Here is a 19,613-nt window from a genome sequence, read left to right on the forward strand (position 1 = left end):
TCTGGGTCAGATGGTTTTCTGTCGTTGAGTCTCCTCCCACTGTTATTCAACAACAGTCGGTCGGGAACATTCATCCTCTTTGCAGCTCGCAGAATATTCCATCGCGACAGGGATTCAAGAAACGGGAAAACACATATACAGTTACAGTTGCAAATTTAATTCGAAAAAACAAATCGCAGCCATCATGGTAGCTGCTGGTTGTTCACTAATCCCGTGGATCGCTCTGTCTGCCCTACTGGGCTCGGTGGTCTGTGAAGACCCGAACCAGCCTCTCGGTTCTCCCGTCCAGCTCGGTGAGTCCGAACCGGGTGTGAAGAAGATTCTGGAGTTCACAGAAGAGCGTTACAACCTGGGCTCAAACGCAATGCATCGTCGTAAAATCAGCCGCTTTATCTCCGTAACCAGACAGGTAACATTGACAGCGAGACTGCGTCATAATTTATTTATTTATTTATTCAATATCGATTATATCACATGTACAGTATGTCATTGTAAACAATCGCTGTTATGTTCAGTTAATGTACGTGTGGGCGTTCAAAATAAAGGCACACACTGCTTATCTATACATTCTTTATTTTTTCGACATAAAGAAAGAAGATATATAGTATTTTAACTTAATAATATTACAGCCGCATGCTAATATTAGTAATATAACAAAAACCTAATATTAAAATGCTCAGAAATATATTTCAAAAAAAAAATCTCATGTATCTCCAGCTGACCGGAAGTCACGTCATTGGTTTAACTCTGGTTTAATCCGGACGAAAGCTAAACTAAATCAGTTATACTTTTTTATTGTGGCCAGTTTAAGCACTAAATTTGTCATAATATAGCACAGCGCCCCCTCCCCTCCATGGAAATAGTGCAGAGAAAAATGCATTTTTATTACCGAGACATTTTTTCAATTGTTTGTGGGTGTTTTTTTTTTTCAGATGCTCAAAGGAATTCGCTACACAATTAAAGTAGAAGTCAGTAACACGCAGTGCAAGAAATCCAGCATGGTCAGGTCATGTGACTTCTATCCTGAGTCACACAAACTCGAGGTAAGAAATTATGGTAATACATATTAATCCAAATAGACTAATGATTACACGCCATAGTTGTGATCTATTATGCATTTATTATTGCAGCAGTGTTTTTCAGGGAGAAGGTCATCATCTAATCATGAACTTGAATAACCCCATGTGACGCCCCATGAATCAGCCGACACGTGTTTTTCTGTGTCTCAGCCTTTTCTTGAAATAGCAATTATTCAAACTGATGGAATGTTATAAATACAAATACACAGGTTTATACATCCCATCATTCTGTTGTCATCCTGGACAGTATTCAAGTGTCTTTTTTTGAAATTAATACTTTTCTGTTGATTTCAGACAGAGCTCTGCATGTTTGAGGTGTGGGACGTTACCTTGCAGGGCAATTTGACTCTGCTGAAACAGAACTGCCAGCCTAAAGGTCAGTCACCTGTCTGTTGGCTCTGAAAACCTCTTTATAAGAATATTTAACCAAACATACAAAAAAAACCACAGGGTCACAGATCATAGTTCACTTGATACTTTTCTGTTCAATACATAATTAGAATAAAGGCTTGGATTGATGATTTTGTTGAGTCCAACTGCACCTTTTTTTTCTGAATTATTAAACTGAAACTAAGAATAGACAGTTGTTGATTTCATTGACTTACATTTTGACTTTTAATTATTCATATTTTCTGTTGTGTTTCTCTTTTTAGTTATAGCACGAACAGAAGAGTTCATTAACGTGGATATTGAATTTGGCAATGACACTTTTGAGGTACAAATAGCAGCATCACATCAAAAGCCCCCTCCCGTATCTGTCAGTTAATGTGAGCTTTAAACAAAGTGAGGTTTTTATATTGATTTCTTGTGTTGTTTTTTCTTTTTATCTGAAAGTTCATGAGGCTGGTGCTAGAGTTCAAACACTTCTTGAAGAAATTTAACAAGGTCTATAGCAGTCGGGAAGGTAAGTGGGCTGGAACATATATGACTACATACGTACCAATGTGTGGCATGTACAGCATTCTTCCCTGTACATGTTATGCAGATTGAACCCTGGGTTGTCAAACCTGTTGAAACAACAGACATGATGGCTGAGTAAACAGCATAAATACATAATGTTTTCAGTCATTATACACTTTTCATTTCATTTTTCATTATTTTAAAAATACTTTTTTAGGCAGATCAATTGTAGCATACTTATGAGATTAAAACATGAAGTCATAAATTAAAAAAAAAAAATCACTCTTTGTGTAGATCTTTCCACTGAGGAACCAGTAACGACTAGTGAAATACATGGCTGTTGCTGATGTAATTGAGGATATCTTGTAAGTCTGACATCCTGTGCTGCAATGCATTGGTTAAAAAGTTTAAAAAGTAGTTGTGACTTTTTATGATATTTTAGTAGCCTTTATGTAATTATTTGGTCCTCCTATTACAGATTTTGGTTTAATTCAAACCGCAATCTAAAGCAGATTCAAGTCATCACCAATCATAGCAACAGAGCAGTATTTTTTATCTTTTTTTTCCCTTTACATGTTGAACGTGGAACCTGCAGAGACAGAACGTCGTGTGGTAATCTTTTATGAAAACTTGAAGACGGCTGAGACTCTCCAGTCTCTGGATCAGGGGTCAGCAGAGTACGGAGTCACCAAGTTCAGCGACTTAACTGGTACAAGTCTCAGTGTTTGCATTACTTTGTATTTCAACACAGTTTCCACTGAGAAAACAAAGTTGCTTTTTTAAATGTTTCCTCCTTTTTGCTCCTTATTTAGAAAAAGAAATATTTTACTCCTTCTTTTTGTTTTCCAGTGGAGGAGTTTCAAACTATGTACCTTAACCCACTACTAAACCAGTGGACCCTTCATTCACCAATGAAACCAGCAGCTCCTGCTCAACGTCCCGCCCCTGATAGCTGGGACTGGCGGGAGCATGGTGCAGTCAGTTCTGTTAAGAACCAGGTCCAGAATACTTTACAATACAAGAAGTCGACAGACAGTGGCTGTGACCACCATGCTGATGTCGTAGCTCTTCCTCACTGTATATTGGAGTGTGTATTTTTTCCTGCAGGGTATGTGTGGCTCCTGCTGGGCATTTTCTGTCACAGGAAACATTGAAGGCCAGTGGTTCCTGAAAAATGGAAAACTGTTGTCACTGTCTGAACAAGGTAACAGAGACATGTGAGCATAGACTTAGACAAACCAGTGACTTAGAATCATCCAGTACTATGGTTAAAGTGGTGCTTTGTTCTGTGTCCTACAGAGCTGGTGGACTGTGATACTGTAGACCAGGCCTGCAGAGGAGGACTGCCGTCAAACGCTTATGAAGCAATTGAGAAACTAGGTAAAAAGAAAATGAATTTGTTGAGGGTTCGAAATATGTTCGTACTGAGTGAAAGCATTTTGACCGATAATCTTTTTTTTCTTCTGATTTGTACCTAAGGTGGCCTGGAGACAGAGACTGACTACACCTACACTGGACACAAGCAGAGCTGCAGCTTTGTCAACAGGAAAGTGGCAGCTTATATCAACAGCTCTGTGGAACTATCCAAAGATGAGAAAGGTCAGTGAGCCAGATCTGAACACAGGAAGAACGTTTTGTTTATTTACAATTAATTTATCTTCTCAGACTGAGAGAAAAGAAACTCTTTCTACTTTTTAAGCAAGATTATGTGACTAACAGGATTAAGGATGGATAAGGAGTGGACAAATTCAGCAGTTTTCACTCAGCCGTTAATTCCTCATACTTACTTTTTTTTGTTAATTTTCCCCCAGAGATTGCAGCTTGGCTTGCTGAAAACGGCCCGGTCTCTGTTGCACTGAACGCCTTTGCAATGCAGGTAACAACAAAAACAACAAAAGTGAAGTAAAACCATACCAATTAGTCATATTTATCTTGGAAACTTCTGCAGTTCTACAAGAAAGGTGTGTCTCACCCCTTGAAGATCTTCTGCAACCCGTGGATGATCGACCACGCTGTGCTGATGGTGGGATACGGGGAAAGTGAGTTCAAACTTCATACTGTTTTCATCCCATCTTCAGTCACCATCCTCTGGTTCCTGAAAATCAAGAGGCTGGTGTTTATGTTGTGCATGACCATCTAAGCAGTTACATGAATAGTTCAAATGTTTTCTGTTTTTTTAGGTAAAGGCATTCCATTCTGGGCCATTAAAAACAGCTGGGGAGAGGACTATGGAGAGGGGGTAATTTTACTTTTTTGTGACTCACTTGGACAATTAAACGAGGGAAATTTGACCTACTAATTATGTGGCATAATTTAAATTAATAAATAGCCAAACAAGGTTAAATTCCGATTGTACATCAAATCTGTTTCTCTCTCTGTCTCTCTCTCAGGGATACTACTATCTGTACAGAGGCTCTAATGCCTGCGGGATAAACAAGATGGCCTCATCTGCTGTGATCCACTGAGTAGTATTATAATACTCATTCAAAAATACATCCACATACCTCATCCGTGGTCATAAAGACATTAGATTCCAAGTGCAAGTGCTGTCATAGTAACAAACAAACTTGAACGTGAACCTACTGTACAATACTTTCTCATTGCTCAAGAACCACCTTCACACCAAGCACATGGTACCGAACAAACCAGTTCTGATAAAGCTTTCCATACTTTGTGTTATATATTATATCGCTTACTTGTGTTAATACTGCATTGTGTTGAAGGAGGGTGAAATATTTTTTAAAAAAATAAAGTCTTTGTTTGCACATAATTTCATGACTGTAGTGCAATCTTGTCTATTGCTGTGTGATGAGAAGGAATGAATGGAGAATAAAGTGTTTTCTTGTTCTATACTATTTCCTTTTGTTTCTTGTGGTCCGAGTTTATTGCAAAAAACATAAACAAAAAAAAAAATCAATAAAACTTTATTCCGTCTAACATTTTACAATTACTTTTCCGTGAGGAGCTGTGCTGAACGTTGGTGAGCTTGAACATTTCATGAACGGAACTAAAACCTAATTACCCACAATTCATCGCGACCGACACGGAAGCAAAACTGGGGTAACCAAAGTAAATGCATCACGAAATTGAATAAATGTACAAGAAACACACATCACATTAAACATTTTATACTATAAAACTCGTTTGTTTAATATACTGCAGCACCCAGTTTGTTTGGTTATTGTGAGAATTATAAATAAATCCAACACCGATTTTCATTTGAAAGGACATTGTAGATACACCGGAAACAGTATACGAGCCAACTAGTTCTCAGTAAATACTGACACTCGTAGGTTTGAGCTTTAACAATAACCCATAATTAAAACATTTTACTTTATCACGGACACACTTTAACTTCATCTCCAGGTAGTTATTCAATATACTTTTAAACGCGACTAGCTAGTGACATGTTCAGTTTGCTACTGTTAGCATGGTACTTAGTTAACGTGTGTTCTGTGTCATGTGTTACTGCAACAGGGCGCTAATGTTTCTGGACAAATTTGTAAAGATTTATTGCTGACACTGTCCTGTCACAACTAAAATGAAAGCAAACTAATGCTTTTTTCATTTATTCTATTATTAAATACTCAAAAAGGAATTCTACCTCGTTTTGACCAACCATCGTTGTATCAGCTTATTTTAATGAATTCATCTTTTAATGCTAAATCCTCCGGCGTCACAGTAATGTGTATCGCCACTCTCTGGTGGGATAGTCGTCAGTATTCTCTACATATATGACCAATTGAAACTCCTCTGGACATCGCGTTCCTTAAACTCCTCAAAGATCATACAGAAAGTATAAAAACGTAATACGAAAAAACTAAAACTAACCTGTTTGCTTTGTTTTTTCAGTCACTCTGACCACAGCTGCTGAAGACGTCTGAAGAACATCGTCATCCACAATGTCACAGGCCACGAAACGTAAACATGTTGTCAAGGAGGTTCTGGGAGACTTCGTAACACCCACTGAAAACCAGATGATTGTGAAGGTGATCAGAGTCAGTGAAACTGTCTGGACTCAACCTACTTACTGATACTGTTTTTTATAACAAGTTCTGCCTTTGCACCTATAGATCACTGGTAGCCGTGGCAACAACCTCCATGAAACTGTCACAGCTGAGGGTGAGATATTCCTGGTGAGCATGCCCACAAAGTTCCGCAAGAACATTTGGATTAAGAGAGGTAAGAGCTTCAGCGGGATAAGTTAATGATCTAGTAAATAACAAAGACTTTTACAGAGACTGTCACATTAACAGGGATTTGTTTTTTTACCAGACTAATGGTAAGTGTAATCAAAGTGCTCTGTATCTTACCAACACCAGGAATATTTGACTGAGAATTGGTGATAAAAAAAATCAATATGGTACTATGAAATGAAATATTGCAATATATCAGTGTTTTCTTACACCCCTGTAAAAGAGGTCAACACCTTCATCCTTCTTACACCCCTGTAAAAGAGGTCAAAACCTTCATCTTTTGAATCATAATTAAATTAAATTTTCATTCTCCCTCTGTAGGTGACTACGTGATCGTGGATCCTATTGAGGAAGGGGAGAAGGTGAAGGCAGAGATCTCTTTCATTCTGTACAAAGATCACATTCACTATCTGCAGAAACAGCAGCTCTGGTGAGTGTCAACACACAAGGCCCGCGGGGACACATCTGACAACCACAGTGACATTTTGTCGTGTTCTACTGTGATTCCTCTTTCTGTTTTCATTAGGCCAGCAGGTTTTGTGGAGGACACGTCAGGGGAGGACAATACAAAAGAACAGCTAGAGACAGCAGAGAAAGATGAGGAGGAGAGCAACTCTGAGGATGATGAGAGCGACCTTTTTGTCAACACCAACCGCTGTAACTATCATTACAGTGTGAGCGAGGAGGACAGTGAAGAGGACGAGGAGGAGGAGGAGAAATAGGACAGAAACTGTAGACTGCAGTAGCAGTGACCATACAGGACTGCTGTGAGTGATGACTGTGACTTTGGTGTCACTGCAAGCTCTGCTGTTACTGCTACTACACTGATGTTGATGACCAAAAAGCATGGGACTTCAAGCCACAGCGCCCTCTGCAGCCCTACTGGAGGCAATAACTGAGCTGGGCTCTAAATGAACTAAGACCAAAATAAGTACCAATGTCCTTCAAAAACTGTAAGGAATGAGGAGAATTCATCACGTCTTTACTGACCTCCAGTGGAGCTAACACTGTATTGCAGAACACATCACAGCTGGGAAACCGGAACTTCATACTGACACTGCTGGATTTAGAAGCAAAAACAACTCAAACTCTGTAAATGTTATAAAAACTTGGTTTGCTCTGTGGGCCCTGGGATTTTTTTAGGGTAACCTTGAAGCAGACATTTTTCCATTAAATTTAAAAACATTAAAGTTTATCAGTTTGATTGTAGCATATTACATTCTCATCATGTTTGCTTTATTTATTTTTATTTGTTCTTGGAAGATTCTGATGAATGAATGAGAGCAGTCGGTCACACTGGGCAGACTATAAGAATATAACTATATCTGACTAATAGTCCAGGTCATTTTTATAAGGCCAGTTTTATAAACACCACCTCAATCTACTATACTACGGTAACTACTATTTAATCCTCTAACTTTGTCAACACTTATTTCCCCAGACTGTAGTGATTGTCCACTGGATGGAAACAAATGTACAAGAAGTACTGTCATAGAGTGTGTTTTACCAGGCTGTGCTGATTTGTAGTCAGGGTCACAAAGTGGAGGAGTGGTTAGTGTTGTTGCCTTACTGCAAAGATAGTCACAGTGTGTACCTGTTTGCTCACTGCAGGGATTGTCATCAGCTCTCACCTATCTGACCCTGAAAAGCAGAAGAACATGAATGATTGAACTGCAGTGTTGAAACAACACGTGAAAAGCAGAAGAACATGAATGATTGATTGAACTGCGGTGTTGAAACAACACTTAAGAAGTATTTGACCCATAACCACACATTTTTACTTTAAATAAAAAATAAAATATTTTTTAGTTTTCTTGTTTTAATACAGAACTGGCTTTTGAATTACACCACTGCCCCCTACTGGGTCTGTTCTTTTTTAACTAGTGAGCATTGGCCTACAGAAAGATCCAGTTAGAAAAAAGGAAATAAATGGCTGCAGGAATTATTTCCATATAAACAAATGACTTCCTTTAACATATTTACTGCACCTTTAAAACCTCGGTTCATACAAGAGAGTATACAACGCTAACAGTGTGTCTTACTTTTGGCTGTTTCCAGGAATGAAGATGGGTGTGTTTTTTGTCTGTTAGAGAAAAAGACAAAATGACTTTTCTGGTCTTTCCGGTTTTTGTTGATGAGTGAGTGTTTGGAACGCCGGCACCTGAAATTCCTGTCTATGATGTGTCACAGTTCTGCTGTTGTCACACTGATAAAGTCCATGACGTCATACTGAATTAAGCTCTATTTATAATCATGCAGGTAAACACAGTAATCGAGTGGTGATTACTGTCTGTGGGTTGGTTAACCAGCTGTTGTCCAAACACTATTCATGTGTTGGTCCTTTTCTACTAAACATTTGATTTTCAGTCTCACACACACACACCATGAAGTAAAGGATTTAACAGCTAAGCTGCTAACTCAGTTTAACTAAGAAGAAGCCATCAATTACTCAAATGACAAACAAGTTGGATTGTGATCAAACATGTTTGACATTCAAGCTACAGACCTATTTGTCATGTACTTGTAATACTTTTGTCACCATTGTCTAATTAAACAGAAGTGTCTGATGGCAGATCTGCTGCGGCAGAACATCCTGTACCTTCAACGCACTCGATCCCTGGCTCTACTGTGGCACCAACCAGCTCCATGTCCTCCTTTACCACATCAGTGATTCTTCTCTTCCAGTACATGTCCAGTCCAATCCCAATCTTGCTTCTACACTTCAACTGCTCTTCTGCTTTTTCAAATCCTATCTACAGAAGGAAAATCTCAGCATCTTATAAACCTTTGAAACATGCAGCCTTATTTTAATTCAGCTTTAGAAGATTAATTCATTCATTTTTATTGGAAATACTCCACAATGTCAAAAATATCATCAAAAATAAAAAAAAAATATATAAAATCACCTAAGACATTTGGAAAGATGTCTCAAGGCACATGAAAATGACAGAATGAATATTTCACTATATCGTTAAACAATGAACACCTTAAAAAGAAAAAAACAGTGGTTCTCAAACTTTGATTTGGAATTTCCTCTGACAGTGAGAGGGGGATGATATCTTATTTTTTAACTGTAATGATAAATGGTCGATGACTAGACATAGAAGTTTTGTATTAGTCAAAGAAAATTTGAAATGAGTTTTTTTTTTATTAAAATGCGCAATATTGTCCTGTTTATAAAATGTACAAAACTCAGGTATTCAACATGATTATAACATGTATTTATATTATCATTACACAGTATGTTACTCATTAACGTGAACATAAACCTACATGGTACTGTTAAAATGTCGGAGGCTGTGACAGATGTTACTTCATATTTTATCCAGAATAGTTAATATTAAGATGTCGGAGGCTGTGACAGATGTTACTTCTTGTATTGTATTGTTAATATTCTTCAGATTAGTTCATATTAAGAGAGAATTCGTCAGTCTGTTTACCTTTCACCGGACATGTCTGCAGGTCACTCTTCAAACTTCACGGTCTTTTCTCAACCTGTCGTTTTCACACGATTTAAAGTAAGTCGTGTTTTCACTAACGTTCATAAAAATATAGTTCCATATATTTATGTCCTAGGAGACAGTGTTTTAGTTTAAAGTTATTTCACGACTGGACCAGAGTATTACCGCTCTTGTCTTCAAACTGACTTCCGTGTTTCTTCTACTGCCGGATGCACGCTCACTGTGATTGGTTCTCTATATAGTACCTGCTAACAAACACAGCTCCGATTGGTTCTCGTTCTCATCCGTTCCTTCAGTTTACGTGACGACGTTAACGCTGATTGGTGTCAGTCCCTGACCGAATTTGTGTTGTTTCTAACATTTGGCTAATACATCCATACCAACGTCATTTAGTTCCACGCAACTTTCCGTTTAGTTTTAGTCTTTCAAAAGATGTTCGTTGACTTTGCCCTTGACTAAAATGTAAAGTTAATGGAATTAACACTGCATTGTAAACCTGTGCTGATATGTTGCCTTAATATCCAGTCCCTAGAGATGTTAATATTTTCGGATGTAGTGCGCGAAGTTAAAGATTTAAGAACCACTGTTTTAACACAACACATATTTTTTGGAGGTAGAATTCTATTAATAACATTTTGATCAGTGTCACCTATGTAAATGTAGGTGGTAATGGTAATAATTACTGCTTAGTCTTTGTTTAGGCAAGAAGGAAGGCATATTTTACAAAATCACATTGTGGCTTGTTAGCCATCTTGCAGGGGAAGTTTGTAAAATGGAATCACATACAAATACCCATCTGGTACTTTCAGAACCATGGGGGATGGGAACAGAAAAGTGCTGAGCTGGACTGAGTCATGTTTGAGGACGTCTGAAATGGTACCATAATCAACAATGTTCTTTAAATACCTAACGAAATACTGTCTTTAGTGGATACTTTGTACTTTCTCTGTAAACGTGTGTGTTTCTTGAAGAAGGTCTTCACCATGATCCAGAGTCTGACCTTTGGTTACTGTTCGACCTCAGGAGCATTGGGACTGTGTGCTGTTTAACCGAGCCCAGATTTTACCCAGGTCCCTGTGGTTTGGTGTTTCCACCACCATGATCTTGTGGTAGACACAGATGTCCTTCAGGTAACTCTCAGAAGAACCCGACTTGAGGAAGGTAGGATGATGGACAGGGTCGACCTTCAGCCGTAACAAACACATACCTAAGTAAATGTTATCGATGGGGAAGAGGTGAACTCTCCGTGATATTTGGTTCAAGCGTTGAGTCAAGTGGCCTGAGTAAACTAGTCCAACTGTGTCGACAAACACAGGGAACGTCCCTTGGTAAAAGCTGTCGGGAAAAAAGTATTTGGCTTCCTTCTGCACCACCTTCCCAACGATGAAGTTTTTCATCTTCTCCTCTGCCCGAGGACTCTTAAGCTGTTCCTGCAGATAGGTCACCATTTTTGGGACATTGACAAAGACATTATCGTCTCCACTGAAGACAAACTGTGTCCCCTCACAGAAAAGTGAGGACCACCTCCAGAACAGCACATCCTTCAAAGTTTGGTTAAAAGCCGTGTCCTTAAAGTCCCACTGCAGAATGTCTCCATAAAGGCTGCTCTCTGATTGCAGTGATTCAGCCAAGTTGATGTTCTGCTGCTCAGAGCTGGTTCCCAGCAGGAAGATCCTGCGGACGTAGCCACCACCTCCTCCACCTGACGCCCAGCCTGTCCGGCCCCAGCTGTTACGAATAGCTTGTCTGCCCTTGAAGTTGGAAACGATTGACTTGATGGCGAGGAGCAGCAGAGGGAACTCCGTCTCCTCCTGTGCTCCAGCTCCACACACTCCACGAGGCTGTATGAGGACCGGGTAGTCTCTTCTCTGCATGTTGTGAACAAAGTCCTGCAGCATCCTGGGCAGCTGCTCCTCGTCGTTTGTGTTAGTGAAGTTAGAAATCTTAGAGAAACTTTGGTTCATTACTAACTTGGTGAAAACTCTGTCTTCATATTGTGAGGTGTCGTTTTTGGGCCTGAGGATGGGATTGAAGTGCATGTCAACGTCTTCCTGGAGATCGTTCCAAAGGCCTTGGCTACGCACACCGGTCTGCCAGAACGTTTTTGGCAATGGGGCGGAAATTTTTTTTCGGAAGTTTGGCAGTTCCCCAAATGCAGCTTTGTCTGTGCTGTTTTCTTTATTTTCAGCAGTGGCCTCGGTCGGTGCCGTGTCCGTCACTCCCTCACTCTCCATATTTGTCAGAAAGGTGAGGAGCAGGTCCAAGCTGACGCACACAACACACAGGTAGGTGATGAGTTTGAGGGTGTGACACTTGCGCCGCGCCATTCAGCTGCAAATACATCAGAAGAGGCTTGTAAATAAAAACAAATCTTCTGAGAGTCGGTGTAACACAGATTTGATTCAACTGTGTCATATTCTGCAAAAAGGATTGGTGTTTCTGTCTGTCTACCCCTGACAGGTTCAATTCAGTTCAGTAGATGTTTTGGACAAAGACACATTCATGACACTGACATATTAGTTACACATCAAGGGACTGTTTTAATTTGCATAAAAGGAGCAAAAAAACCTGTTACAGTGCAGTAAAAAAAAGATCAAAAAAAAAAAAACTGTTACAGTGCAGTAAAAAAAAAGATCTGGAACTTTTTAGACTTCTACAGTTATTTTGAACCAAGAAAATGAGCAGAAGTGCAGCCAATCAGTGAAGAGGTCCTGATTGTGTCTCAGTGTCAGTGGAGACATCGCCCCGAGCCCTCTGTTAAACAGTTGTGGTATTTCAGGCACAAAAAAAAAAGTGTTCAGAAAATGCTGTTCCGACAGGAAATTCGAGTCAAATCACAGGTTTGAATACAGTACGCTGCCGTTTAACCAGCTCTGAGCACCAACCAGAAAATCAATAATACAGCTCTGGGTTGATGCTACTCCAATCATTTTTGTAAAAAAATATTTTATTTGTGAAAGAGATTTTTTTTTGTACTGGAAACACAAAAATGCAAAATATTTAGACCTTGACTGATGGTCCAAGTGTGTGTGTTTTGGGAGGGGTAAAGTGAGCGCCCCCTCTGCTGATTCTGTCTACGTTCTATGCATGTTTGTTTTTATTTTTGTGACCTTTATTCTACTTTGTATGATCAGCTATTTAAAGTCGGGATCATCGCTGGAGCTTAACACACAAATATGCAGCCAGTGATTCATCTGATGTATTTTTAGCAGCAAAAAATGAAAGAAAAAAAAAACTTTAAGACTGGAGGTTCATTATTAAAAAAAACTGAAAAAAAACAATCACAGGGAACATGTTCTGACAGTTAAATAATAATAATAAAAAACCCAGATCCTGACCTGCTGTAGTGATGGCTCCGTTCTTTTCACTCAGTCCTCATCTGTGTGGCTGTTGGTGATTGTTGTCAGTGAACTGATGGCCCCGTGGTTTCACTCATGGTCTATGAAAAATAAAATAAAAAACAGACAAAGAAACAGAAAGGGTTTTCGTTTTTCACCTCGTCTTCTGTAAAACTCCAACCTCTAAATGAAGGTCTCCTCTTAGGTGGAGCCTGTTGTAGTTCCAGTTCAGCCCACGTGCGCAGGAGATACGCCCTGTGACGCCAAGCATGCAAACCATTATGCCAATGAGTGACGACAGAGGTGGAAGTCGCTGTTGACAACATGAGACAAACAAAAGGCTTAGACAGACAGTTAAACTAACCGGATTAACTAATCTGGATTTGACAGGTACAAAAAAAACAAACAATCTAGTTCCTGAAGTTAAAGTAAATGAAAGTAATGAAGGCAAATCAGTACAAACCTGGGAATAAAATCCATCTGGGTGATCCACAAAGGGATTCCTTCAGATCCAGGTCCAGAAAGTTCTGAGGATCTTAGACCCAGTCTGAAGAAGAGTCATGTTGGAGAGTTGGTCTGAAGATGCGTGAGGTGACAATCCTGAAGATCTAGGACAGTAGATCAGCCTCAGGGGGGAGAGAGGCTGTTGTTAGTAATAAACCCATGAAGAGAAATCAAAGGTTTCTGTTTGTAAACTGTCTGTTCTGACCGTTTTCTTTCACGTTGAACGACTCAGATCTGTCACTTGTTCTTCAGGTTTTTCACACACACACACACACAAACCTTTGCTGAGAATATCACGGCCAGTATTTCCAGTAAAACCTGATCCTGAGGTGTACTGGGACAAAAACTCAACTTTCTTTGAAACGTCAGTCAACAAAAAACAATGTTAGAAACATTCACTCCAAGTTTTTAAACATGTTGAGGACGAGGCCTCATCCATCCTGGAGTGAAGGTGATAACCTGATTTGACCTATCACCAAAGTCAGCAGGGGGCAGCTTAAGTGCCCACAGGGGGGACGGTGCCATGGTCAGTGGTAACTTGGCAGCTGGTGGACTTGAACCTGAAACCTTTCTGACCCAAGTCTGCTTGGTGCTAACCACCAAGCCACTGCACCAGTAAGACACAACCATCACGTCAAACACAACTGGACGCCAAAAACCCATGGATCTTCTGCAGTAGGGTGAGGCTGGGGTGAGGGCCGGGGGAGGTTTTACATTTAACAATTTTTTCAAAAAGGTTTGAAACAACAGCAGTGATAAGTCAGCGTCGTAGTTCCATCAACAGAGGAGGGGCTGTGGGCAAGGACTGCCCTCAAAAGTCAAGAAAAGACAGCACGTAGTGTGGTTTGGGAGGTCGACGTGACGTTGACTCCTACATTTACCAGAACTGACGGAGTTTCAAGAAGGAACTGGTTCCAATTACTTACAGGAAACACATTCTTTCTTTCCCAAAGAGAAACATCTCAACCTGGACCTGGTTCTTTCATCAGGAGTGTTTAAATTTTTAATTTTCCCACAACATCCTGTAGGTATCTAGACCTGGGCCACAGAGTGGGCCGCCACCACCACGGGGGTGTCGTTCTGGTCACATTGTTGGGACAAAAGTGTGCTTTTCAAACACGTTCACAGCTACTGCGTCAAATCTGAATTTTATTTTAAATACTGTAATTCATATAAAATGTTTTTTTTTTCATTAAACAAGTTAAATGACTAATCGGTGTAACTTCCCAAATGTAGCCTTGTTGTGTCCCCAATGCAATAGCACCCTGACCCCTGGGGGGCGGTGCCCCCTACTTTGAGAACCATTGCACTAACTCCTTAGAAAACATCTAGTATTGAACTATAATTGATACATACATGAATACTCAGTAAACATTTTTTTTCCTCTGTAAAGCAAATGTTCCCAGAATATACATTTCCACTTACGTCAATGTATTTAATAAAGTATATTTCCGTCATAAAAAATGCACCTGAGGAAGTAAAACATGAAAAATACAATTAAAATACAAAGAAAAACATTTTTATATAATTCATGTTCACATTACATTTGTTTCACCAAGAGAATAAAACAAGTCATGTATAAAAATAAAAATTCAAATAATAAAAAAAATGTGTCCTTTAACACAATATTTCTTCATTCACAGGTAGTATTTGGTACACCATCAGAGTACAGGACAAGTTTTAGATGAACGACTTTCCCAGAGAAAAAAATTTGAAAGAAAAATTGTCCCAAACTGTGTAGAACTACAGTAATCCTGTAGTATTTTCTTAGTTTCCAAGAAAACCACAGTAATATGAAGTATTCTGATAAACGGCAGTGTACTATAGTAGAGAATACACTTTAAATTAACAAAAGTACTAAAAGAACCTTTTTATGAAGTTCTCTTCTTCATCAGTAGGGTTTTATACAGACTTGGTCCGAACTTCAACTTTTCTTCATGGTTCAGGAACGCGTTAACGTCCTTCAGAGGTGCATTCAAGTTCACAGATCAGGAACTGTGCGTTGGTGTGTGGCTGATCGTGATACAATCATTCAAACACTCGTTTCCGTTCGTGGTAAAATGCCTTGCGACACAAAGAAAGTGTTAGTAAGATATTTGTCACAGTCCTGTTTTCTCAGGCGTGGCTAATCCTCCTGACATGTTTCTGAGTTTTAAATGGCAGCTGGCAGACTTTTGAGCTGCAATACTGCCATCTACTGGTGCTATGTGACGCTCCCTATAAGTTACTGTTTCTTCTCCAGACAAACGTTTTTTTTTTCTTCATTAACAGTTTTTACAATAATCACGATCAGCCCTGCAAAACATTAGGGTTAGTCAAAAAGTTCTAAGACAAATGATCTCATCTTCACCCATATTAGGATGAGGGTCTCACACACAGATGTCAAAGGTCATCCTCCAGTATTCTACAAAGAAGGCCAATCGTCTGATGGGAACATCACCAAAGAAGAAAACAGACTGAAAACATGGAGGAATTTTTTTTGGTCTTTGTCTTTGAACTTTTTGACTCTCCTGGCTCATATTATTAACTATAAAATCTGTGAGTGTCAGTTCCCTCCATAGGAATAATGACCCCTTCACCCCCAGGTGAGAAGAACCTGTGGGCCTTTTCATCCATTTTGGGCAGCTGTCGATGAAAGTGTCACGGTGGAAGTGTCATGGTGGACGGCGTGTTCTCTCCTTCAGAATCGCTGGTTCTGAAAAGGCAAAACATGAATCAAACATCAAATGTATAGTACACATATAGTGTATAATCCAGAAAACAATTCAGATTGTCCATCAATTACTTTTGACTTATTTTCTAAAACCGTTTAATTTTTTTTAGGGCTGTCCGAATGAACATGTTCATCAAATTATTATTATTTTTTTTTAAGAAAAGGGAGAATGACACTGTATATTCCACCGCACATTCATGTTTTTGTTTTTGTATATTCCACCGCACATTCATGTTTTGTTTTTTTTTTCACAGTTGATATGACATGTTATTTACACACACTGTGGGGAAAAAAAAGTTTTAGTTTTACTGAATCTCGTGGATCTTAAAATCCCATCAACTCCTGGCTTGTGTTTGTGGAGGCTCAACCTCAGGTTAGGGAGTCCTGAAGGGACGACATCGACTAACCAGTATTATCAGTATTATTATGTAATATTGGAAAGAATTGTTGTTGTTTTTTTTCTCCGATGATCACAACCTGATTGCGTAATGCCTGGGTTTTCAGCTGCAAATATCGGAATCGGAAATTAAGTGTTTGGACAATATCGGCCGATCTGTTTTTGGACATCCCTAATGACGACTAATCCACGTCTACCCTGTGATTAATCAGATTAAATTCCTGTTTGACAGTTGACTTAATTTATTACCCTGACTTCAACCGTTACCTTAACGTGGCGTTCCAACACTTTTCCTCCGTCATTTTCATGTTGTTCCACAGACTCATTAACTGAGCCGGACTCCGTTTGTGCAGCAGCAGGACCGTGTGGTGCGAACATTCGGCTTCTGCTTCTTTTGCATTAAAGTCGTATATGAGGAAAGCGGGGTGGTGGCTGGGCATGGCGTTTAGTCGACTCATACACATGCCCACAAAAGTGTCGTCGATGGGGAACAGGTGAACGCGCTGAGATATTTCGTACAGGCGTTTGGTCAACTGGCCCGTGTAAATGACCCCTCCCCCGCTTTCATATGTGGGATACAGGCCTTTGTAGAAGGTGTCAGGGATGAAGTACTTGGAGTACACGTCTCGAATGGGTTCCACTGAACCAAGGAGATAACCGACCATGAAGTCTTTCATGGTCTCTTCTGCTCCTGGCTTCTGGAGCTGCTCCTGGAGGTAAGTCAACATTCTGTGAGTGTTAACGAAGACGTCGTCGTCACCTTTGAAGATGAATTTCGTGGAGCCGCAGTGGTGTGAAAACCACTTCCAGAACAGCACGTCCTTCAGAGTGAGGTTGAAAAATGTGTCCTTGAAGTCCCACTGCAGGATGTCTCCGTAGAGTTCATTTTCCGTCCGCAGGAGCGAAGTTGTGTTGACTCCCAGATCCTCAAAGTTTTCTTTGCCGAGCAGAAAGATCCTGCGGACGTAGCCCCCTCCCCTCCGCTCTCCTCCTCTGTCGCTCTGGCCCGGCACCCACCCTGCACGACCCCAGGTGTTTCTAATGGCTTGTCTGTTCTTAAAGTTGAGCTCCGACGACTTGATGGCCAGGAGAATCAGAGGAGGCTCGTTCTCGTCTTTTGCCCCAGCTCCACACAGCCCACCCGGCTGTATGAGGACTGGGTAGTCCCTCCTCTCCATGTTGTTCACAAAGTCTTGGAGTAATGGTGGATACTGACTGGTGTCTAACTTCTCAGCAGTGGCAGAGACTTTAGTAAAACTTCGCTTTCGCACAAACTCGTAAAAGATGCTGTCGTGAAACACTATACTGGGGTCTTTGGAATTCAGCACGGGGTTGAAGTGGAAGTCCACGGCTTCTTGAAGGCTGTTCCAATAAGCCTCTCTGCTCGGCCTCTGCCAGAACGTCTCAGATCCCGTCGCAACGATGAGCGGGTTTACTCTGATGATAGCCAACGGGGTTGGTGTGCCGTTCATGCTCATACACACCACGATGCCCACGTAGATGAACAACAGGACGAAGGTGCCACACAGAGTGCACAAGCAGATAAGGATTCTACGGAAGCTACAGCGACACCGGGCGGTTTCACTGCAAACACACACAAAAAACAAAAACAAAAACAAGAAGTGAGTTAAAGCAAAAATCATGATCCTTTTCTGACTTGTTATTCATGGAAATATATTCTCCGTTCTGTTCTCACCCTTTTATTATCGCCCTAAAGATTTCCCTTCACTCACCATTGGCTGGAGGCCTCACACCCTTTACAAATAACTAGTGTTTGTTTAATAAAGACAATCTTTCAAACTTCAGAGTTGTTGAGCCACCATTTCATGTCTGTAGTCATTCATCCATAAGATCACAGGTGAAAGTATTTGTTTTGAATCACGAGCTGAATGTCGTAGAAACTTCTACAACCGGTGTGACAAGTACTTTTACACACTATAATTCCATCAAAACAAAAATATTTTTTTAAATATTATACATACAAAATAAGTCAAAGTCAAGTCAAAGTGATGCAGGAAAAAAATTCAAACCTCAAAAATCATACAGTGGTGTATTATCGCAACGTATAGATGGTATCATATAGATGGTATCGTAGCGTATCATATTCAGTACCGTAATATTTTCAAAGTTAAACATGATTTCACCACTTTGTTATTGTCCAAACAGCCGTGATTACAACAAGACAAAGTAAAAAAAAAAAATCTTACATGAGTTATTTTCTGGTCTCACCTGTTTATATTGAATCACGAGCTGAATGTCGTAGAAAAAAAAGAAAAGAAAAAACTTCTACAACCGGTGTGACAAGTACTTTTACACACTATAATTCCAGCAAAACAAAAATATTTTTTAAATATTATACATACAAAATAAGTCAAAGTCAAGTCAAAGTGATGCAGGAAAAAAATTCAAACCTCAAAAATCATACAGTGGTGTATTATCGCAACGTATAGATGGTATCATATAGATGGTATCGTAGCGTATCATATTCAGTACCGTAATATTTTCAAAGTTAACCATGATTTCACCACTTTTTTATTGTCCAAACAGCCGTGATTACAACAAGAAAAAGTAAAAAAAAAAAAATCTTACATGAGTTATTTTCTGGTCTCCCCTGTTTATACGACGACGTTCTTCAAAAACTGACAGTAAAAAAAAAAAATCTTACATGAGTTATTTTCTGGTCTCCCCTGTTTATACGACGACGTCCTTCAAAAACTGACAGTAAAAAAAAAAAAATCTTACATGAGTTATTTTCTGGTCTCCCCTGTTTATACGACGACGTCCTTCAAAAACTGACAGTAAAAAAAAAAAAAGGAAGGTTCAGGTCAATAATCTGAGGTCCTCAAAATCCGATTCCCTGCTGACTGACAGAACTGATCACACAGAATCATAAAACTCTAGTCAAAGAAAGAGAGAGAGAGAGAGAGAGAGACATTCACACCCACTGAAAGAAAGAGAACAAACTGGAATTGCGTGTTGTTACTTCATGAGTAATGGCAGCGGACACTACAATAGAGTTGGGGGG

General features: G+C 39.7%; 4 protein-coding genes across 10 annotated transcripts in view; 2 read left to right on the plus strand and 2 right to left on the minus strand.

The window, feature by feature from the left end:
- Window positions 1-15: 15 nt before the first annotated feature.
- On the plus strand, window positions 16-4,834 carry ctsf (cathepsin F). Its single transcript, XM_008327510.3, has 14 exons — window positions 16-409; window positions 933-1,043; window positions 1,374-1,455; window positions 1,733-1,794; window positions 1,914-1,983; window positions 2,575-2,688; window positions 2,829-2,977; window positions 3,087-3,183; window positions 3,279-3,359; window positions 3,459-3,578; window positions 3,791-3,855; window positions 3,928-4,018; window positions 4,160-4,218; window positions 4,370-4,834. Exons 1-14 carry the CDS (start codon window positions 185-187, stop codon window positions 4,442-4,444), a joined length of 1,401 nt encoding a protein of 466 aa, XP_008325732.1. The 5' UTR covers window positions 16-184; the 3' UTR covers window positions 4,445-4,834.
- LOC103391297 (N-acetyllactosaminide beta-1,3-N-acetylglucosaminyltransferase 2) lies at window positions 3,951-14,164 on the minus strand. Of its 7 annotated transcripts, none has more exons than XM_008327509.3 (7): window positions 13,438-14,164; window positions 13,156-13,287; window positions 12,975-13,075; window positions 9,616-11,967; window positions 8,775-8,928; window positions 7,770-7,816; window positions 5,813-5,945 (listed from the first exon to the last, which is right to left on the minus strand). In XM_008327509.3, the coding sequence occupies exon 4, from the start codon at window positions 11,961-11,963 to the stop codon at window positions 10,656-10,658; it is 1,308 nt and encodes a 435-aa protein (XP_008325731.1). In that variant the 5' UTR covers window positions 11,964-11,967; window positions 12,975-13,075; window positions 13,156-13,287; window positions 13,438-14,164; the 3' UTR covers window positions 5,813-5,945; window positions 7,770-7,816; window positions 8,775-8,928; window positions 9,616-10,655. The 7 variants fall into 7 exon arrangements, with proteins under 7 accessions (XP_024918748.1, XP_008325731.1, XP_024918744.1 ...); XM_025062976.1 differs by adding an exon at window positions 8,218-8,258 and having other exon boundaries at window positions 12,975-13,287; XM_025062980.1 differs by lacking the exon at window positions 5,813-5,945 and adding an exon at window positions 3,951-4,074 and having other exon boundaries at window positions 12,975-13,287.
- Window positions 5,030-7,379, plus strand: eif1ad (eukaryotic translation initiation factor 1A domain containing). Its single transcript, XM_008327511.3, has 5 exons — window positions 5,030-5,345; window positions 5,832-5,968; window positions 6,053-6,161; window positions 6,497-6,605; window positions 6,702-7,379. Exons 2-5 carry the CDS (start codon window positions 5,882-5,884, stop codon window positions 6,895-6,897), a joined length of 501 nt encoding a protein of 166 aa, XP_008325733.1. The 5' UTR covers window positions 5,030-5,345; window positions 5,832-5,881; the 3' UTR covers window positions 6,898-7,379.
- Window positions 14,165-14,984: 820 nt separating the features above from the next.
- The window catches only part of LOC103391307 (N-acetyllactosaminide beta-1,3-N-acetylglucosaminyltransferase 2-like), a 6,074-nt gene continuing 1,445 nt past the window's right edge, over window positions 14,985-19,613 (minus strand). Inside the window, exons 3-5 of the mRNA XM_025062981.1 lie at window positions 19,200-19,227; window positions 16,856-18,172; window positions 14,985-16,173 (exon numbers count right to left, since the gene is read on the minus strand). Coding sequence (XP_024918749.1) covers window positions 16,119-16,173; window positions 16,856-18,066 — 1,266 coding nt within the window. The 5' untranslated portion in view covers window positions 18,067-18,172; window positions 19,200-19,227 and the 3' untranslated portion in view covers window positions 14,985-16,118. The remainder of the gene's footprint in view (window positions 16,174-16,855; window positions 18,173-19,199; window positions 19,228-19,613) is intronic.

Source organism: Cynoglossus semilaevis, chromosome 15 (genome assembly GCF_000523025.1).
Source record: "Cynoglossus semilaevis isolate Cse_v1.0 chromosome 15, Cse_v1.0, whole genome shotgun sequence".
Lineage (NCBI taxonomy): Eukaryota > Metazoa > Chordata > Actinopteri > Pleuronectiformes > Cynoglossidae > Cynoglossus > Cynoglossus semilaevis.